General features: G+C 38.9%; 1 protein-coding gene across 3 annotated transcripts in view; it reads right to left on the bottom strand.

Moving 5' to 3' along the window:
• MAP3K20 (mitogen-activated protein kinase kinase kinase 20) overlaps window positions 1-19,148 on the bottom strand; it is a 153,026-nt gene that overhangs the window by 46,454 nt on the left and 87,424 nt on the right. For 2 of the 3 annotated variants that reach the window (XM_019522936.1, XM_019522935.1), the window contains exons 10-11: window positions 14,611-14,717; window positions 6,996-7,131 (exon numbers count right to left, since the gene is read on the bottom strand). In XM_019522936.1, the coding sequence (XP_019378481.1) occupies window positions 6,996-7,131; window positions 14,611-14,717 (243 nt within the window). Of the gene's footprint in view, window positions 1-425; window positions 1,954-6,995; window positions 7,132-14,610; window positions 14,718-19,148 lie in introns of those variants that run through there. The other variant, XM_019522937.1, reaches the window with a different exon arrangement.

The following is a 19,148-nucleotide window of genomic DNA, read 5'->3' as shown; positions in this document are numbered from 1 at the left end:
TTTTTTTTTTTTTTTTTTAATTCCCCAAGAGTTTTTTCTTGTATTTCCAAACATAGCACACAATGTTCCATACAATTAAGAGATCTCCTTTCAAATCTGCTGTCATTTATATATTGATTTCTAACTAAGATATTTAGATAAAAGTAACTGTCATCATATTAGTTTGAGGATGGAATAATCGGCTCTATAATTAAAAATAGCCTTTCAAACTAGTTTTCATAACAGAGATACCAATAACATTGTAAATCGAACTTTTGATTATTCACTCTACTACAGCTAAGCTAAAAAGTAATTTTCCCCTTCTTTGGGCAACAATTTTAAAGGGTCACTTTCTCCTGCACCTGTGCGCAACTGCCTTCGTTTCCCTCTCTCTTTCTGCATTACCACAAAAGAGGTCATTAGGAAAATATAAATACTGCTCTGAATACAGTGAGTGTCAAGTATTTATTGCAACAGATACTTACATTCTGAGTTTTAGAATGATGCATAACAGTGACAATAACTTAAAAATGATTTTACTGCAGAAAAAAGGCTAGTGGAAATCTAGCAAACATTCCTTATATCATCCTCCAAACTTTAACTCAACCCACAGTAGGAGAGCTGAAACAAGTTTACAGCATCCCTTGTAAAGTCTCTCTTGCTCGCTCTCTCTCTCCTTTTGTATGAAAGACAATGATAAGTGGTCTAACAAATACAGTATAATCAAACACTGCTGTAAGTAACCTGAGACCAAATTTTGCTTAGCTACAATGCAATACATCCGGAGCAAGGCCAAAGTTAATGAGGCCTCCAGTGTAACAAAAAACGCACATGTAGATTATAGTATCTGCTCTTAGATGCTGAGATCTGATTGTAATTGACTGCGCTAAAGAGTGAATTTCACACACTTAAACCCCCCCAAAAACACTGTTACAAATGATCTATTACCAGTGATTTTCTGGATACAGTTATTGTTCTTACACTGTGTGTTTAAATTACAACTTTATTTCTCTCCATCAAGCTTTGCCACCTTAGCAATATATTTATTATATCACAGAATACAGCCTTGAGAATGACTGAGAAATCACAAATACAGGAAAAGCAATGTTACTGCATGAATGAGAAAGAGTGGATTTTATACGTAAAACGTGTATGGAAGTACAAATATATTAATATGTTCAACAATAAAATTAGTGAGTAAAACTATAGCAACACAAAGAAAAGCAATGGATGTCTTTTTAAAAATGATAGGTGTTAAAAGTTTACCCCAGTGTTTTCTAATCTTAAATATATTGAGCCATAGTTTCTGTAATCAGGCACCCAGGATTGCAGCTAACACTATGAAAGTTAGGTAAAAACACTATATCTCAACTTGTTTTGAAAGTTTAGTTCCAAATTTCAGCAAAGCAGAAACAGGCAAACACAAAAATAACATGTATTTTTACATACAAATATGACTGGCCTAGAAAACAGAGTGCTATTGCCTTTGTTTCTTTTACAGGGTTTAAACGGACCAAAATGACAGGATAGCTTTTCTAAAACATGATTGTTTTGCTTTGCTAAAAACAAATTTTAGATTCAATTAGGTTTCTGATTTCACTCACTACTATCATCTGAATCATCAAAATAATCATCATCGTCGTCATGATCATCATCATCTGACCAGTCGAATTCACTGAAACCCACAGCCATGTTGATTTTCTTCCCCCTTCTCATAGAGGTGCTTTTAGAAGAATTCTTTTTGGCTTGCATGTTTATCTGCATTCCAGAATGCAGGACAGATCCTGCTTGGTTCATAGAGAAGATATCCCCAAAGCCCGTCATCATCAAGGCCTTCAGACTTTGGTTCATGCCAGCAACCTCCCCGTTACTTGTTGCTGTGATCTGACATGACATCTCTGCACTGTTTGACTCCTCTGTTTTAGATTCAAAGTAAGACTCCTCAGACATTCTTGCAGCAATAGGTAAGAAAAACTATTTAAAGGAGGAAAGGACAGAGTAAAAAAGGAAAGTTAGAACCAATTTAAAATCAAGGAAAAAGAAAACACCATATTAGTTGGCAATAAACAGAAAGTATAATTATTAGTAAATTAAAAAAAAACCAAAGCTCAAGTAAGAGTTCATTAAAATAGAATTGGCTTAATTCTTTTAAAATGAGAGCACAAAAATCACCAGTGTGTGCAAAGAACCACAGGCAGTACAGCTTTCATGTTGCAAAAAGGTTCCAGCTTTTGAATCCCTCATTTTGCAAGAAATAAAATGGTTTACAACATTTTTTACTCAGGGAGAGCATAGGAGCACAGATACAGAGAGGAGTCTTGAGTGACCTGCTTGGTTTTAACTCTCAGAATTAAAGGGTAAGTCAACTTATAGTTAGAAGAACCCAGATGAGCCCCAAAGTCTGGCACAGAGTGAAATGTTTTTGTCTGTGTCAGATTATATTAGATACTGCTAATCAGAGACAAATCTCTCTCCCACTTTGGTAGGAGAAGGCTGAGTAGATTTGTCTGGGTTGCTAGTAAATTGCTTCTATAAATCATTTACATATTTTTGTATTCATTGATATCAACCTGAACTTGGTGTTTGTCTGTATACCCTGAGCACATGGCATTTCCCTGACCCAGCTTGTTACCATTTGTTTCCACAAAAATGAAACATGTCATTTTCAGATAAATAATGATTAATGCCCCTTCAAGAAGGCCACACTAGCAATAGTAACCTCTGACATACTTGCTGTCCACAGGGAGTCAGAGTTCTGGCATGTAGTCCCAAATTAAGCCACCTACTAAAGGAGCAGCTTCTGCTCCTGGACTGCTGAAATGGCCTTTAAAGCTGTTTTCTGCCTGAAATTCATAGTTGTCCACACCTTTCTTAATCTGATCATTTCTACTCAATCTGTTTGCTACTAGGGAAATTATTGTAATCACATGCATGCTAGTTTGTCAGATTCTTCAGAAGAAAGAGAAAAATGGAGCAAAAGATCATAGTTTCTCATCAGTGCCAGGTCATTGGTGAATCTTCATTTTAAAAGAATATATGCTTGTCTTCTTAGTTCAGATTTCCCCCACACATAAATACATTTTCCTGTACCTTAATTAAAATTAATGCCATAATAAAGACTTAAAAAATGAAAAGTTAGGGAGGTGGAAGGATAATGAAGCCAATTCTTAATACATCTTATATTATGCTTTCTGTCTATGAATGACAGGATGCTTCCTATTTATACTTCAGTTCTATGTTTTAGAATATATTGTTGAAAAAAAAGATCACATGACTCATCTTCTAACATTTAATCCTTACTCAACACAAGAGAACCAATGGCTTCTATTTATCCGTGAAAGATCAAACCTACTGCATATACTATAACTGCCCAGCATGTATTAAAAGTTATACCCCTGGGTCTTACATGGTGTACAGCAATATACATCTTGACAGCAATATTAGGATTTTATTCACATTCTTTATTCATGGGAAGAATTCAAATTTACAAGAGCTACTACACTCCCTTCCTTTACATGCCTCTCTCTAATTTCTGTGGCGATACTTAAGTAACACTTGACAATGGATGGGCAGCTGATGTACTGTAGCTGTGGCTCATTATGCTAATCATAATCATCTCACTGTTACCTTGCATTCCTCCATTATTTATTGTATCCACAGCTATCTTTTGTCATATACAAAGATAAAGAGCTCTCTGGGGCAGAGCCCATCTTTAACTTGTGCATGTACAGTGCCTAGCACAAAAAGGTCTGATCTACAGCTAGGGCTTTCACTTATTTCCATTATATAAACTAATGATAATATTTTTAAAAGCCAGGTGCACTGGTAAGTGAATCACACTCTGGACAAACATAGTGTTTGGTTCTACCCCTCATCAACTGCTCCAAGATTCCTCCCGCTACCAAAACCAGCTCAGCAACCCACCCATTTCCTTCACAGTTTCCTTTTCTCCTTGAAAAGGATGTCCCTGTTTCTGAACGGATTTGTGCAGCAGGAATATTGTATTCTCCAAACAGGGCCGAGATTCCTTTGTGCTGCAGTGCTTTACAAGAGACATTGTGGTTGCCAGCACAAAGGACTCTGTGGAATATTAGATTCAAAGGTACCTGCTGCATAAAACAGAGCAGAAGCAGGGTCAGGGGGGCATTAATCTGTCAGAAGAGTGCTCAGGAGAGGCTGCCTAAAATGTGACAGTTTATCCAGTCTATGCCTAAAACTGTCCTTGACCCCCTGGAACAGTTTCTTTGCATTCGTTGCTGTACCTTATAACATGTTCTTAGTCTCAAACGCATAATCGTGCTTCACCTAGAGTAGATTAGGGCTATGCAGATAAAGATATCAAACTGAAGTTGAGTTTGGGGTTTTCTGCCTTCAAGCAAACTTAATTAATAGATTTTATATAGGTGGTGCTCAGTCTTTTGGCCATGCAGGGGCCAATTGCAACCAATTTGATTTGGGCCACACCAAATCCAGACCTTACAGACACCAAGCTCAATGTCCTGCATTAAGTACCTGCGAGTTATTCAAATTAACATTTGCTTCAGAACCATGGCTAATTTGATCTAATGGCCATTTAAGCCTGGACTGCACCTGTTTGGTTACAGACTGAGCCAATATGTCTCACACCAAGCTGGCTGTCTATTTTTAGCCCTCCCTGCCACCTGCTCCCTGCTGCCCCAATTGGCCCTGCCCAGCCTTATGCTGCCCAAGTTGGGCCTGTTTACTCAATCTAGCACGGAGGGTTCCTCCGCAGGGCTCCCCCGGCTTTGGAAATTGGACAATAGGGTAGTAACAGTTAGCTGCCCCTGCTCCGCTGCTGCCAAATTCTGGGGCCCACAGGGAGCCCTGCAAACCAGATCCTGTCTCAAAGACCAGATCTCTCCCATGAGTTGAGCACACATTTTACACAAATTTTCATTTTACACACCGAAAACATCTGAAACACTCTGTTGGATAGAGGAGAAGAAGAATCCTGTGGCCATGTCAAGGAGTCATTGCATTCAGTGGTTTGTGGCCTTCCAGATGGGTGTAAGATCACACACTTCAAAACTAATGGACCTCAGAGACCTGTGAGGTCAGAATATCCAACTCAGTATATATCCTGGACTCCTCTCACCCTAAGTCTTGAAGTCTCTGCCACGTGGAACTGTCACGATGCAGATCCCAACAGCTCTGAAAAGCAGGGCACCTTTTGTAGTGATACAGGTCGATTCTTTCTCTTTCCATTTGTTTTAGGTTCTCCCTTTTGAACACCATTTTAATCATATTCATTTTCTTTTATGTCTCCTAATGTACATCAGCAGGATGTGCTTTTAGTAAAAGTATATAAATTAGCACTGAGGAGAAGGTAACTTGCCATTAAGTAAACACACCTAATAGATCAGGACAAGTATTTATGCCTATGCAAAAATTTGAAAACAGTTTTTTTTAGCTTCTCCAGTACAGCAATACAAAAAATCATTAAAGGTGTCTGAAATATAAGCCCATACATTTCACATTGTTCTCAAACTCCTCTTACAAAAAGAAGCTGCATTTAAAATGCACTAGGAGAGTCAGATTAATGTTATGCAGAAATAAAGTCCATACCAAGTAGAATATACCTTAGCACAATCCTTCATTCTTTCAGAACACTAGCCACAAGTGAAAACGGAAGTGATGAGTAACTGCAGCAGTTAAAAATTAATAATAAAAGAACCTAAGCATGTTGCTCATGAAGAGTTTCTCTCATTAAGGCTGTGTCTCATGCTTTGCTCTGTGTAGATGACAGCCCACAGCTCACTTGCTGAAAGTTTGCTGGTGTTAAAGCAAGCATGTAGATACTGGGTATAGGACATACAGTGTCTGTGTAGATGACAGCCCACAGCTCAGTTGCTGGAAGTTTGCTAGTGTTAAAGCAAGCATGCAGATACTGGGTATAGGACATACTGTATCTGGGTATAGGAAAACATTCATTCTTCATTACATTACTACACATTCATAGCCGGAAAATGTATGCAACTTCTTTCATACTATGTTAATAAGCTGTGCCTCAAAACTAAGTTGTAAGCAAGCTGGGTTGTCTAGAATATTTCTGTGCAAAAAAAAAAGATTAAATTGGGCATAAGGGAATCAAAGTCCTGCAATCTCAACCTGGTATAGTCCTGCTTTGAGCAGGGGGTTGGACCAGATGCCCTCCTGAGGTCCTTTCCAACCCTAATTTTCTATGATTCTGTCCGTTTTACCTAATACTGTAAATACAAGTAGAAACATATTTTTCTGTTCTAACATGCATACTCAGGCCATATTGTAGTGCCCTCTCTGACAGCACTCCAACAGAAATTAAAGAGTCTTAGCCTCTATAAAGAATATGGGATAATAGTGAAAATGCTCACCTTTTTATTTATTCATAAAACATTGGACACACCTTCAGTTTTGAAATAATTCACATTTACAAGTACAAATATGTTAGCAAGACTCATAAAATGAAATCTAAAATCATCTAGTATTTCTGGCCTTCTAGTCCATAAAAATGCTCCTAAAAAATGAATTAGTGAGCGTTCTAAAGCCTTTTCTCCAATAAACATAAATTATTACTTTGGGGGCTCAACTCCACATTCATTCAGTTGAAGCCCTTGAATCATGACTTTATTGAATAGGTTGGTTTGAATATAAAAATCAAAAATCTTATAAATTCTAGTAACTGAGGTTAACAATACAAATGTATCATATTGTCATCAAGTGTAATATTGAACATAGCTCAAATAGTATCGTTCTTGTATCTAAGCCACAAATATTTAAGCTGAAAACTATCATTAAATAAACTGGAAGAACTAAAAAAACATTGATAGCACAATAAATTATGTGCAATGCATTGGGCAAAAGACTACCGTTTGTGCTTAATACAATAGGACTATAGAAACAAATGGAGGATGTGGTGGTAATCTTTCCACAGAACATCCCTATCCCTAGAGTCATTCAGATGACACACAAAGCTTGTTTTTGGAATCAGAGGAAAAGGTGAATTACTTCATACTTACAGGAGTATTGGACTGTTCTGTTAACTTCTGCTCCCACATCCTTAAACGTTTCTCCCGTTCCTTTAGCTCCTGCTCTTTAAAGCTCAGATCACGCTCCAGTTTCTTTAGTCTCTCTAAAGTTGCCTCAATTTCACATCTGCACAGAAACAATTTGTTAAGTCTCGTCCTTTCCTGACAGATACAAATTGTTCATAATTTCCACATGAACATTAATTAAATGTGAAAGGCTGAAAAGTACAATACTAACTCAAGCAATACATTTAATTACCAAAATAAAAAATCTTTCAGAGCCTTAAGAATAACAGGTAATGTTTACATTTAAAAATAAACCAGGATGCCTTACTAAATAAAAAAATAAAGAGAGTAAAATCCCTTTTCCTTTGAACATAATGAAATATGATGCCATCGCTGAAGGAAATTGGGTTAAGAAATTATAATGGGGCAACCAAAAGAATTTCTATGTGGGGTTAATAACCCCATTTGCTTTAAGTCTATACCTTGGCTATAAACATTATTTGGGCTCATGGTTGTCATACACTGCTTTAGTACCACAGCATTTTCTTTCCACCTTCCTTACTACCATTTCTCAAGGTTATTATGTAACAATGATTTAATTCCACCCTATTTAAAATAAGATATGGTCTGGGCTGCATACTTTGGATTAAGAACATAAGAGATATCCTACTGGGTTAGACCACAGGTCCATCTAGCCCAGTATCCTTTATCTCCCAGTGGCAAAGGATAGATGCTAGAGGGAAAGAATTTATGCAGGGCATACCAAGACTGATCTTCTCCCTGACCCTGTTCCTTTTCAGCTTTCAGCATTTAGAGAACTAGGAAATTAGGAAATCTGTAGGTTGCAGCCCACACTATCATGTTTAATACCCAATGATGGACCTATCCTACATGAATTTATCTAATCCTCTTTTGAAACAGATTCAGCTTTCAGCTTCTACAACATCTTGTGCTAATGAGTCCCACAAGTTAATTGCATGCTGGGTGAAAAAGAATTTCCTTCTGGTTTAACCTGCTATCTAATAGTACATTTATTCACAAACCACAGGGTCCCAAATAAGAAATGCACTTTTCTTTGGGAAGGCAGAATAAAGGAAAAAAGATCTTTCTTTGAAAACAAATAATTTAATATAAGTGATGAAATGCAACAAACCATTTTGTTCTGTTCATGATGGCACATGTTCACATATGCTACAAAACTGATTCAGCAAGCATGGTGATATAGCGTAACTACACAACTGGAAATTACAGGAGGCCTATGTGAAGTGTTGACACCTACTAATACATGTACTTTTAACCAAACTGTTCAGAAATCAGTCTACACATCCCAATTTTCAATGACTAATTTTCAGGAGAAAGGTTTATTTCACATCTGAACTTTCCCTGTTGGTATACTGGATACAAAGACTGGTTTGGATACCCTATTTTAAGCCAGCTTTGATTTTTAAATCCAATTTGTAGCCATGGGGCACTCCTTCAGTTTTTAAATAATGCACACTTACAAGTTCAAAAATGTTAGCAAGACTCAGAAAATGCAGTCATAACTTCTCTGCATTTTCTACTTTTGTAGGAAGATGGGAAATTATTTGACAAATGGAAGTATCATTGCTTATTTATAAATTATAATCCTTTCCCAGTCATTCACTGTTGGCCTTGGAAGGCTTAGAAAAACCAAAGTTATTGGTCTCCTGAATTGTAGGACGATCTCAGATCTTGTAAATCTTGCAAATCTTTATGGCTAGTTCTGTAAAGCTGTAAGGGTTGGTTTATTTACTAAGTCTTACAACCTCTTTAGAGGAATATAGGAGGTCAGGAAGTGACAGGAAATTTTTAAAAAATGTATAAATGACATTATTAGTCTCACATATTATGTCATGTATACTGTTTTATCTGCTCTGTTCACCATAGGATAATTTGAGGACACTTGTTAGCACTGCTTTTGTTAGTTTATGTCTCAACTTTATTACTACTTATCTGTAGCTTTACACATTTTAAAATATGTAAATTATGGTTTTCTCTTAAATAAAATTCTACAACAGGAAAGTCCCAGTAACAATAGCTTTCCATATGTCAAAAGCCTACTGTGTACTGTAATTATCTCTCTTCATTAGACAGAATCTTCTCTTATAATAAAAGGTCAGTCTGTAAAAACAGCTGCATTCTGAAAAATAATTCCACTGTATAATAAAACAGTGTAATTAAAAAGAAAGCTACCATACATTGCCCAGTTAATGAGTCTTAGTTCATAAATATAGCAGTTTGAAACATACATTATAGGACATGTGTACTTGTTCCTGTAGTTCTGCAGTTTGATCTTGCTTTCTTGATTTTCTTGAACCATCTCATTATACAATCTCAAATAACATATACTATCTTATTTATAAATGATACAAGCAACAACTATGACTGGTATTTGGTTTTTTTACTTTTGTATTGTCACTGATGTTTCATAATAGGTAACATTACAACAGTACCAGAATAGCGGCTAAAAAAAGGGAAGAACGGTTAAATAGTATACATGAAGAAATGTACCATTTTTTTCAGTTTAATTATGTACAATGTTAGCTATCAGTGCACTGATAGTAAAAACTTTCCCTACCATAATAAAAGAAACTTGAGAAAAAACTTCATTTTGGGGAAAGTCAAATAATCTCCTAATGATAAGTATATGCTGCTAGTCCAGGGATACTTGATAAGAAACAAATGTTCTTCAAGACAATATGAGATTGTGACAATTCTTAGCATAATGAGACATGGATTATCTTTAGATAATAATAAAAGGGACATATTAAAGGGGAACAAAAATGTATCTTTGTCAGCTCTGTACAAAATTAACTCTTTCCCTTTCTCCCATACCAGTCAGAGCCCTGCTAAGTCCTAATGAAGAAGTGTGTATATACTCCATGTTACAGCACAGACACCTTTTGATATGGCAGAACACTGTACAAAACTAAAAAGGGTGCCCTGCTCCTTTGAGCTAGGGAAAGATGTTCAACTTGAGCCAGGGAAAGACGTTTTAACTTGCATACATAGTATTTCAAAAAGCCCAAGTCTAAATTGATTCAATCTCTGCATGTTAGTTTAACTTGCAGAGAGTGAATCAGTTTCCCTTTTTATTCAGGAAATGCAGGCACATGCCTGCAGTGGCTCTAGCCAGAAGCCCGGGGGCGCTATAGCAGCCCTCCATTCCACAGGGAAGCCTCCCCTCCCCCGCTGCCATGGTATTGAGAGTGGGCTGTTTGAGGCTGTCTGGACCCAGAGGAAGAGCTTTTCCCCCTGATTCTCCCCCATCATTGCAGGGTAGGGAGGGAGGGTCCTATGGGATGCTGCCCAGCCCCAGATGGGGACTCTTCCCACCACTTCTCCCCGCCCCCCAGGGCAAGCGGAGGCTCTGTTCCATGCTGGGGGGAACTCTTCTCCCTCCTCCTCCTCCCCCAAGAGGGGCAGTGGGAGCACAGAGCTCAGCTGGGCAGGGTGGGGGGGTAGGGACCCCCCACAAGCTCCCCCCATGGCATGCAGCCCCCGCTGACTAGCAGCAGCAGCAGGTGGGGAGTTCAGGGTGTTCATGCTTCCCCCATTCCCTGCTGCACAGGTCCCCGCACTCTGCCAGGAATGGAGCGAGTCCTGCCCCCTGCTTTTGTGCAGAGTCCAGCACAGGGCTTCCCCTTTGCAAGTGTGGAGCTACAGGCGTGCGGTGCAGAATGCCCATCCAGCGCCTCACAGTCTCCCTCTCCACACTGGGAGGAGGAGGAGGGGGAACAGTCCCACCCAGCACAGAACAGAGCCCCTCTCCGCACCCTGCAGGAACACCAACTCAGCATGGCCCCGTTAAGGTGAAGGGGGCAGGGAGAAGAGTTAATTTTTCCCTCCATCCCTTCCCTGCAGCCGGGGTTTACCAGCTCCAGAGGCCACCGCTGCAGCACCCTCCCTTCTGCTTCCCAGCAAACAGACTGACCCCGGCTGTTGTGGGGGAAGAGCAGAAGGGAAGAATTAACTTCCTCCCTGCCTACTTCGCCTTAACGGAAGAGACATGTCTCTTCATTGTCTCTGCTAGGAAATGATCCCTGCTTGGGCTAGAGAGCAGAGGGGCAGGGTCAGTCCTGCGGATGGAGCAGACAGCCCCACCCAGCCCAGAGAGCATGCCGGGATGCTGGGGACTCTGGTTTAACTTAAACCAGGAAGAGGGCTGGGACAGACATTGCATAAACCAGTTTGAGCCAAATCAGTTAAATTTGATACTGCATTCAATCAAGTTTATCTCAAGCTGGCTTTGGCCATTTTGAAACTGGTTTATGTACACTGAATGTCTGTTCTGTTACAGGTTTAAGTTTATGATTATTAATTATATTAATATGCAGTGCATCCTGCCATATACCCCCGCTTTAGTTTTGTTTTTTTGGCATGCTGGCACTCCAGCGCCTTACAAGGTAGACACGGTTTTTTCGGTACTCTGGCCAAAAAAACCTTTGCCTACCCCAACACAGACCATGTGACAGAGTGTAACTTTCAGTTCCAAGGCCATACTATCCCCTCCCAAAAGGAGTACTTCCAGGGGCAAAGGGAGGGACTTCCAGGGGCAAAGGGTAGGGGTTACGGAGTGGGACTTCCGGCCACAAGATGGTGACTGGGGAGGGGGCAACTGTCAAGGGGTGAGGCTACCTATGTAGCCCTCGACAGCTTACCAAAATTCGTTAAGTAGCCCTCCAGCCAAAATAATTGCCCACCTCTGCTCTAGGGTTTCAAGGAGAAAGAGACATCCCTCACTTCTCCTTCTGTTGCCAAACTTTCCTATGAATCCTGTAGCCAATTGTCAACCATGCTCTCTAAGTTTTGACAGCCCTCCCTATCAGCTGCAGCTGGTTTAACCTTCTACCTGGAAGTTTTTCGGGGCATATTTATGTGAGAACACATGAAAATTAAGCTGAACTAGTGGAAAGGGTGAGTTTTAACTGCATTTTGTTGAAGCACACTGAACTTTCATGTGGTAGCAGATATTAAATTCACACCTTTAGTTAATCTGGCATCATTTTCCAGAAAGTCACCATACAAGCATCCTCCTATGCACAGGCATGCATCAGAGTCCATGTTGTCACATAAGGGGTAGGACAATTCATTTCCCCCTTATCTTATGAAATGGTATCAACCATGTTCCCTATCTTGGACCTATTTCTACAACTCTACTTAATCCAAATTATAGGCAAGTCATTCTCAAATCATAAAAAGGTTTATTTTCCTTTTTAAAAACTCTGCTGAAAAATTATTAAATTCATTTTTACCACCACCCACTACCTTTGTTTTAATCCCCTTTCATGGCTTAATAAAAGCAGCAACACTTTTTACTTTAGTGCCTTTTGTTTAAAAATATATTCACTGTTCCTCAAGATGCAAGTTTCTTCACAACAATATTAAATATTCATAAAATAGCTGCTTGAAGAAAATTTCTGGAAAGAGAATAAATGTCCTAAAAAAAAGTTTAATTGTACTGAATGTCAATTAAACACATGTCTGTTCTGCTAAATGGACCAGGTGAAAGTAAATATTTGTTTCACTCTTGCAAGAATCTGAGTACCTATCCGCTTCTGGACTGATAGCAGATCCACTGTAACAAATTTGATCCTTCTACCTTCTTATATGGATCTTCATATTCAGTAATGCAAACAAGATAAATCAAAATGATAAAAAGGGAACAAATACCAATATAGAAGTCAGACTGATTTTTCCAAAGTGGTAAAATAAAAGAAAATAAAAATTCAGGCATGCCATGGTCACACAATAAATTCCCACTACAGGTGGGATTTATTCTTCCAACATTATTTGCATAACTCTGTTTTAAAAAATACACAACAGATAAAATACCAGCCCATAAATCTGCAAGAATCATGGTGTCCTGAAAACATATACTTATCCCAAAATAATTTAGTAGATCCCTATTTTGGATACTGTAACAAACAAAATTTACTCCTAACTCTTCCCAGCAGGGGAAGAGGAAGGGATATGAGGAATAAACAGGTATCTTGGATTCTTCTAAAAAAAAAAATTAGAAAAAAAATAGAATATAGTTGAATGTACTTCAAACACAAAGGGAAAAATTAACTGTAAGCGCAACAGATTCCTTCAACAATCTAGATTAACATTCAATAATCAAACAATATATTATGGATTCGGCTCATCAGTAGGTTAAAATTTATTTCTGTACAAGGTACCTCAATAGCAACTCATATATAGATATATCTATATATAACTAATATAGAGATATTAGAGTTTGAGAGCTGATAACAAGGAACCTTGTACAGAAATAAATTTTAACCTATTAATAAGCCAAAGTATATCTATATCTGTAGTTTGCATTTTATATCAGCAGATGGCGCAAAGCATTAGTGTGCTGTATTGAGAGCTGTGCTGCAGTTATCAGATTCTCTGCTGAGTCAGTGGAGGAATAATGTCAGCTCTAAAACACGTTATTTATACTGTCATCATGTGACCTGGCTCAAACGTCCCATCTTGTGGTCACTTTTTCCACTTGTGCAATAAGATTTCCTAGTGATCGATTCTCTTTTATAATTCACTAAAAAAATCTTTGAGATTTTGGTTTTGCTTAAAGCTCATTTCAATGTTCCTGTGCCCCCTCTCCCCCATTTAAGTTTTCTTGAATGTTTTTTTTTTGCTTGTATCAAGATATGCAGGCACAGAATACTTTGGTGTGTGTGCTTCCAGCTTACCTGGACTGTAGCCAACATTTCTTAATATAGACAGCAGCAGAATCATCTGGTAACAATCCTTTCTGCCAGCCCAGATCTGTTTTCAATATTCTTTTCCAAATACTAAGTAATATTATGAAGCATCAAGCCTTTCTACAGAGAAATAGGCTTTTGGAACATTTATGCTATTTCTTTATAAACACATAAAATAAACTGAAACTTTAATAATAAAACTGAGAAACAATTTCTAAGACTCTTAACTTGGTCTCCATTTTGTAAGCATGCAATCATAAGTTGATAGAATTACTTGCAATGTGTGTACACTGCTGTAAGTAATGAGGTTAGGTTAGTACATTTGATCATATGGACACACAACAAAGATGCAAAATGCACACTTAAATTGCTGCGTGCACAAAGTTACAGAAACAAATAGAGAATTGTTTCAAAAGAATGCTCTTTTGTGCCCTCTCCTTCAGTAAAACCTATCTTGCACACACATGAACACAGAGAGCTTTTTAATAAGATGGAGATGAACCATCTTCACATTAGAAACAAAAAGCACATACTCTTATTTTAGGATATGAATGACAAAAGCCATAAGCATTTTTGCTACCAAACAAGTAGAATAGTTTGATTCTATTGGTTCATAATATTCCACAACATTCTAGGCATTCTTGAAAAAAAATAGCAAGGTGAAATATGTTCTAAAAGTATTTGAAGACCAATAATTTATACTCAGAAGGAGGGTACCATCTTGACATTTTGAGCCTGATTTCTGTTTGGTAACCCAGATATCAGCCACACAGTTTTAGCATTTAATCTTCTGTAAAGAGTTTTAACTTGCTTACATCATATTTCAAATGAACAGTATAGCATGTCCTTTCCGAAACATTAAAACATACCTCCATTCAGCCTTGTTATGCAGGAATGAGTTACATTGGTCTGGAAGGTTTCTGTCATTTGACATGGATTCCAGAATTGAAATGATCTGCTTGAAAGACAGCCTTTTCTGAGGACAAAGACAACAAATTAAGGTTTTGTTTTCATACTTGACTAAGTAAAAATATTAACAGTTTCTTCTGGTGAAACTGCAAAAACATGGCTGTGAACAGCACAGAGACTGGATTTCTGCCTACATAATTATCAGGTGTTCAACTCAGAGAAAATATAATTTCTAAAGACATAAATGTAACTGCATATTTTTATATTTTCTTTAAAGATGTGAGCCTGGAAACTGGTAACCACCAACAGAATAGGGCCCCAGCCTTGGGCCCTTTGCATGCTATCACTATGTGATGTTGTATAAAATATTAATAGGCATTAAATGGTAAAGAGAAAAATCATGCGTAAAACAATCCTAATTCAGGAGGATGGAACTATCAAGCATTGGTGCACCTTTCATGTGTAGGTCCCAGGTACTAACGCTAATTCTTTAATACCTGAACAAGCAATTATGTGGCCCACAAGAAATAAGTTTAAAGATGTAATTCAGTTCCACCACATGTCTGTAACTGGCACCCTGGTTAGTCATCATGGAAAAGGCCAAGGATTGAATAAACATTGAACCTTTGTGTTGATCCCTCCAGGTCAAAGTTCAGCACATTGGCAATGCAGCAGAAAAATCTCACATCACTAATGTCTCTGCTGTTCTGATTCTGTGCATATCTAAAGAACTTTACTCTTCAAAGCTGTCAAGCTAGCACCCTTTGTGAAAACTAAATTCACTCATCATACAAAGCAGTCATAACTTTTCCACATTTTCTACTTTTTGTAAGAAGAAAGGAAGCTATAAAGTAAGTAGGATAATTATTGAAAACCAAAAAAGCCACAGTTAAATGTATTTCTTGAAGAGCAGCGACTCCGTTAGTCTGTTTGACAAACCCCAGACAAGGTTGAGACAAAAGGTTGAAACAAAATGTAGATACGTAATAAAGGGATGATGCACATTCTCTCTATATCTCTCCTGTAATTATACCATTTCTGCTAAAATTACAGATGCAGCAATTAAAACGTGCATTTTAATTTGGGAGCACAAAAACAATTAAGAACAATGCTGAGGTGTCTCTCCCAGGAAGATCCAAGTGATTTCCACATTATAAAAGAAAGACAATTTCTTTATTTCAAATGTCAAACAACATAAAAAAAGTGTCAAATGTATAATATAAAAAAGACAAGCTTTTATACAGTAGTGCTACACTATTCAATGCTAACTGGAGGCTTTTTTTGCCTGTCATTTTTTGGTCCATCTATACAATTTCAGGCAAATGGGCAATTGGTGTAGCTAGGCAGATTTTCTCTGCGACATACAGAATTTGCCCCAACTACCGCTGTGCCCCAACAGTTTGGCATTCATCCAATATTTTTTGAACCTAGGCGACAGGCACAGCATGGCAGCAGGTGCCTACTTGGCAGTACATGATTTGCACCTGTTGACAGAATTCTGTAACTTGTTTCTAGCATACACCCAGTGGTTTGTTCTCCCCTGCCAGTGTATCCCCAATTGTATTTATAAAGTGTGGGGGCTATACCCTCACACAACTGTGTGTGGATAATACTTTGGCAAAGCTCAGCAAAATGTTTCTTTGTACTCACTGCTACACAGACTCTGTAGTTTGAGTCCCAGAATAGTGCTTATGGGAAGTGGCGTTGCTCTAGAAAGTGATAAAACTGGGTTTTAATCTTTATTTTTATGTTGTCACATATTTACTTACTGTGAGTTCAAATTCTATCTTACGGCCTCCCCCAGGCTCCAGATTGAAGCCTATTGCTCTATTTTGTAACTGATCTTTTCTCCCTCTTTTTTGTTGTCTCCTAAACTCGAGATGGTACTGATCTGGATTAGGATTTTGAGGAAAAATATTCCTTTTGGGGAATCCCTTTGACTCAGGCAGATTATCTTCTGTGCTCAGCCTATTGCTACAGGTAGATTTTTGGTAGTGGTCACCTGACGGTATGTCCAATGAGAGCATTTGGGAGATGCTACTAAAGGCAGAAGTGCTGCAAGTTAATTGAAAAATCCCAGTTTATTTGGGTTTATGGGTAGCCTTGTAAAGTAAATGTATTTCTGTAATTTCAATTGTTTTTTCATTACATTTCCCTTCTGTTTGCCTGGAGCCCAGGAAATACAAATCAGAAACCTCTCAGAATGATGCAAGCACCAGTCAGTCCTCAAGAAGGTATTGGTGGAATGCTATTATTAAATGCCATGCAATTAACTAACAGGTGTGCAATATGCATTTCCTAAACTAATTCTATTTTCCATTTTCAGGAGCAGATGAAAAGCAAACAAACCCTTCATAAGCAATAAAATATTGTAATGAAGGCAAGAAACATTTATAGAATGTTTCTGAGAGTCTTGCTTGGCATTTCTTACTGGAGAAGCACTGAAAAGTTCTGGGCAGGGTTGATACAAACAGAGCAATTTCTAAGCTGCTCTCAGGCCTGCCTAGAACCATAGAAAAGACAAGAGTATTAATAGAAAGCAGAATTATTGCTGGAAATGTTCAGAAAACAAAATGAATGAGTTAAGAGAAACAGCAATACAGTGCTTAGTGTAAGTCCTGTGGTTCCTGGACATAGTAACACCTAACTGGAACACAGTGAAGCAATTCAGGAAGAGGAATTGAGAAGACTAGAAGAGCTAGTGTTCATATGAAAATGTGTGGGTAGCATTGGAAATGTAGCCTTCAAACTACCAGCACAACAGGCACCTGAATCAGTTGTAGCAACAGCTTTTTTCTCTCTAAGCTAGAAGAGATTCTGTCTTGAATCAAAAGGAGGCAAAATTTACCTGATTTTTTAAGCAAATAACAAGTTTAAATTTAATAAAAAATACTGTACACATAGATTGAGGACTTGGCTGAGGTTTGCAAAAGTGACTGCAGATCTTAAGTACTGAACATGAGTACAAACGGGCCCTTATTATCACTAGATGGGTGCTGTGGCAGGGCACTTGAGATGCCTGCCCCTTTAAAAGGCCAGGCAGCCTGGGAAGCTACTGGCAAGTGTGGGCCAGAGCTAACTGGGTATCAGCTGACTCAGGGACCTGGCAGGTGAGGCTAAGCCTGAAAGAGGGAGTTCCCTCCTGGGAGTCATCTAATTCAGGAGGGGGCTGGGCTTAAAACAGGTATAAGCTCAGGGCCTGAGAGAAGCCGGCAGTAATATCTTAGGCCCTGCCGAGAGAACACCACCTAGGCAGGATGGCTGCAGCTCCAGAAGGTCAGCTTGAAGAGTACATCAAGAAGCAGTCTGGAAGTATGGGTAGGAACTAAGGGGACAAGGAGGGTCCTAGGGACCCAAGGAGGGGTCCAGAGCCCGAGAGGAGGGGCTAAGTACAAGAAAACATCAATGAGGATGCCATCTGTGAGGCATGGGGCATGGTGGAGAGGAGGAACGGAGCCGTGCAATGAGTCCATAAGGCATTTGGGGGATGAAGGCTTGCATTCTGGGACGAAACTCCCATGGGTACCTGGTGGTCATTCTGAGAGCAATTTGGGAAGCCCTGGGCCAGCCTTCCTCATAAAAAGTAAAATCAAGGCATGGCGGGTGATGAAGGGATGATTGTCCACAAAGTGAGGGCTGCAGGGACTTCAGGGGCTTCACAGCCACCCCTGCAGTGGGACCCTGCCACAGATGCCCAAGCCCTTTTTGAAAAACAGGCTCTTTAAAGATGTGCCAGGTTGGACCCCTATAAAAATTGAAGTATCCAAAAATCACCGTTCACTTTGAAAAATCTTTGCTCTTAGATCTCAATGTTGCGTGGAAAGCATGTATAAAATATTCCTATTAGAATTAGTATTTTCACAGCTTCTCTTTGCTCAATAATTATGACTGGGCATATTTTATATAAAACCATAACTCTTGTGACTTTCACTCCTGCTGCTTATCCATTCCTAATTTTTTTACCATAATATTATTTGTGATCATTTGTTATCATTTTGTCAGAAAACAGATGAAGATGAGCCATGGGAACAGATGATACCAAAACAAAAGAAGATTCTGTCATAACAGAGGTATCTGTAGTGATGAGAAGAGAGGTGGTTAGCTGTACTAGGGCACTGTTGCATGTTAATTTTGGATGGCTCCTGGAACTCTTAAGCCCTGGACTGTCTCCATGTTAACACCATTAAGTGGCTTAAAGCACTCATTATGAGGCTCAAAGTTATGGCACTCCAGGGTAGGATTATCTCTGAGCCGCACAACCCAGCTCCTGTTCCATTAATGTGTGGCCACTCCCCACAGATGTGCCCCTCAAACTGAAGTTTTCCAATACCCCAGGATGCAGTGGCCTCTCCCATACCCTCCTGTTATGTGGGCTCTCACACCCTCAGCTGCTTAGTGGAGAGGCCCAGGGACTGGAACCACAGATTTTCTATTTCCCCCAGCCTCCAGCCCCCTAGTCCAAGAACGGAAACCCAGTGAGCTTCCCCCCTCAAGACTG

This window comes from Gavialis gangeticus, unplaced genomic scaffold (genome assembly GCF_001723915.1).
Source record: "Gavialis gangeticus isolate Ggan-Ray unplaced genomic scaffold, GavGan_comp1, whole genome shotgun sequence".
In the NCBI taxonomy this organism is placed as follows: Eukaryota; Metazoa; Chordata; order Crocodylia; family Gavialidae; genus Gavialis; species Gavialis gangeticus.
The sequence above is the reverse complement of the archived record's forward strand: the minus strand, read 5'-3'. Positions and strand labels throughout refer to the sequence as shown.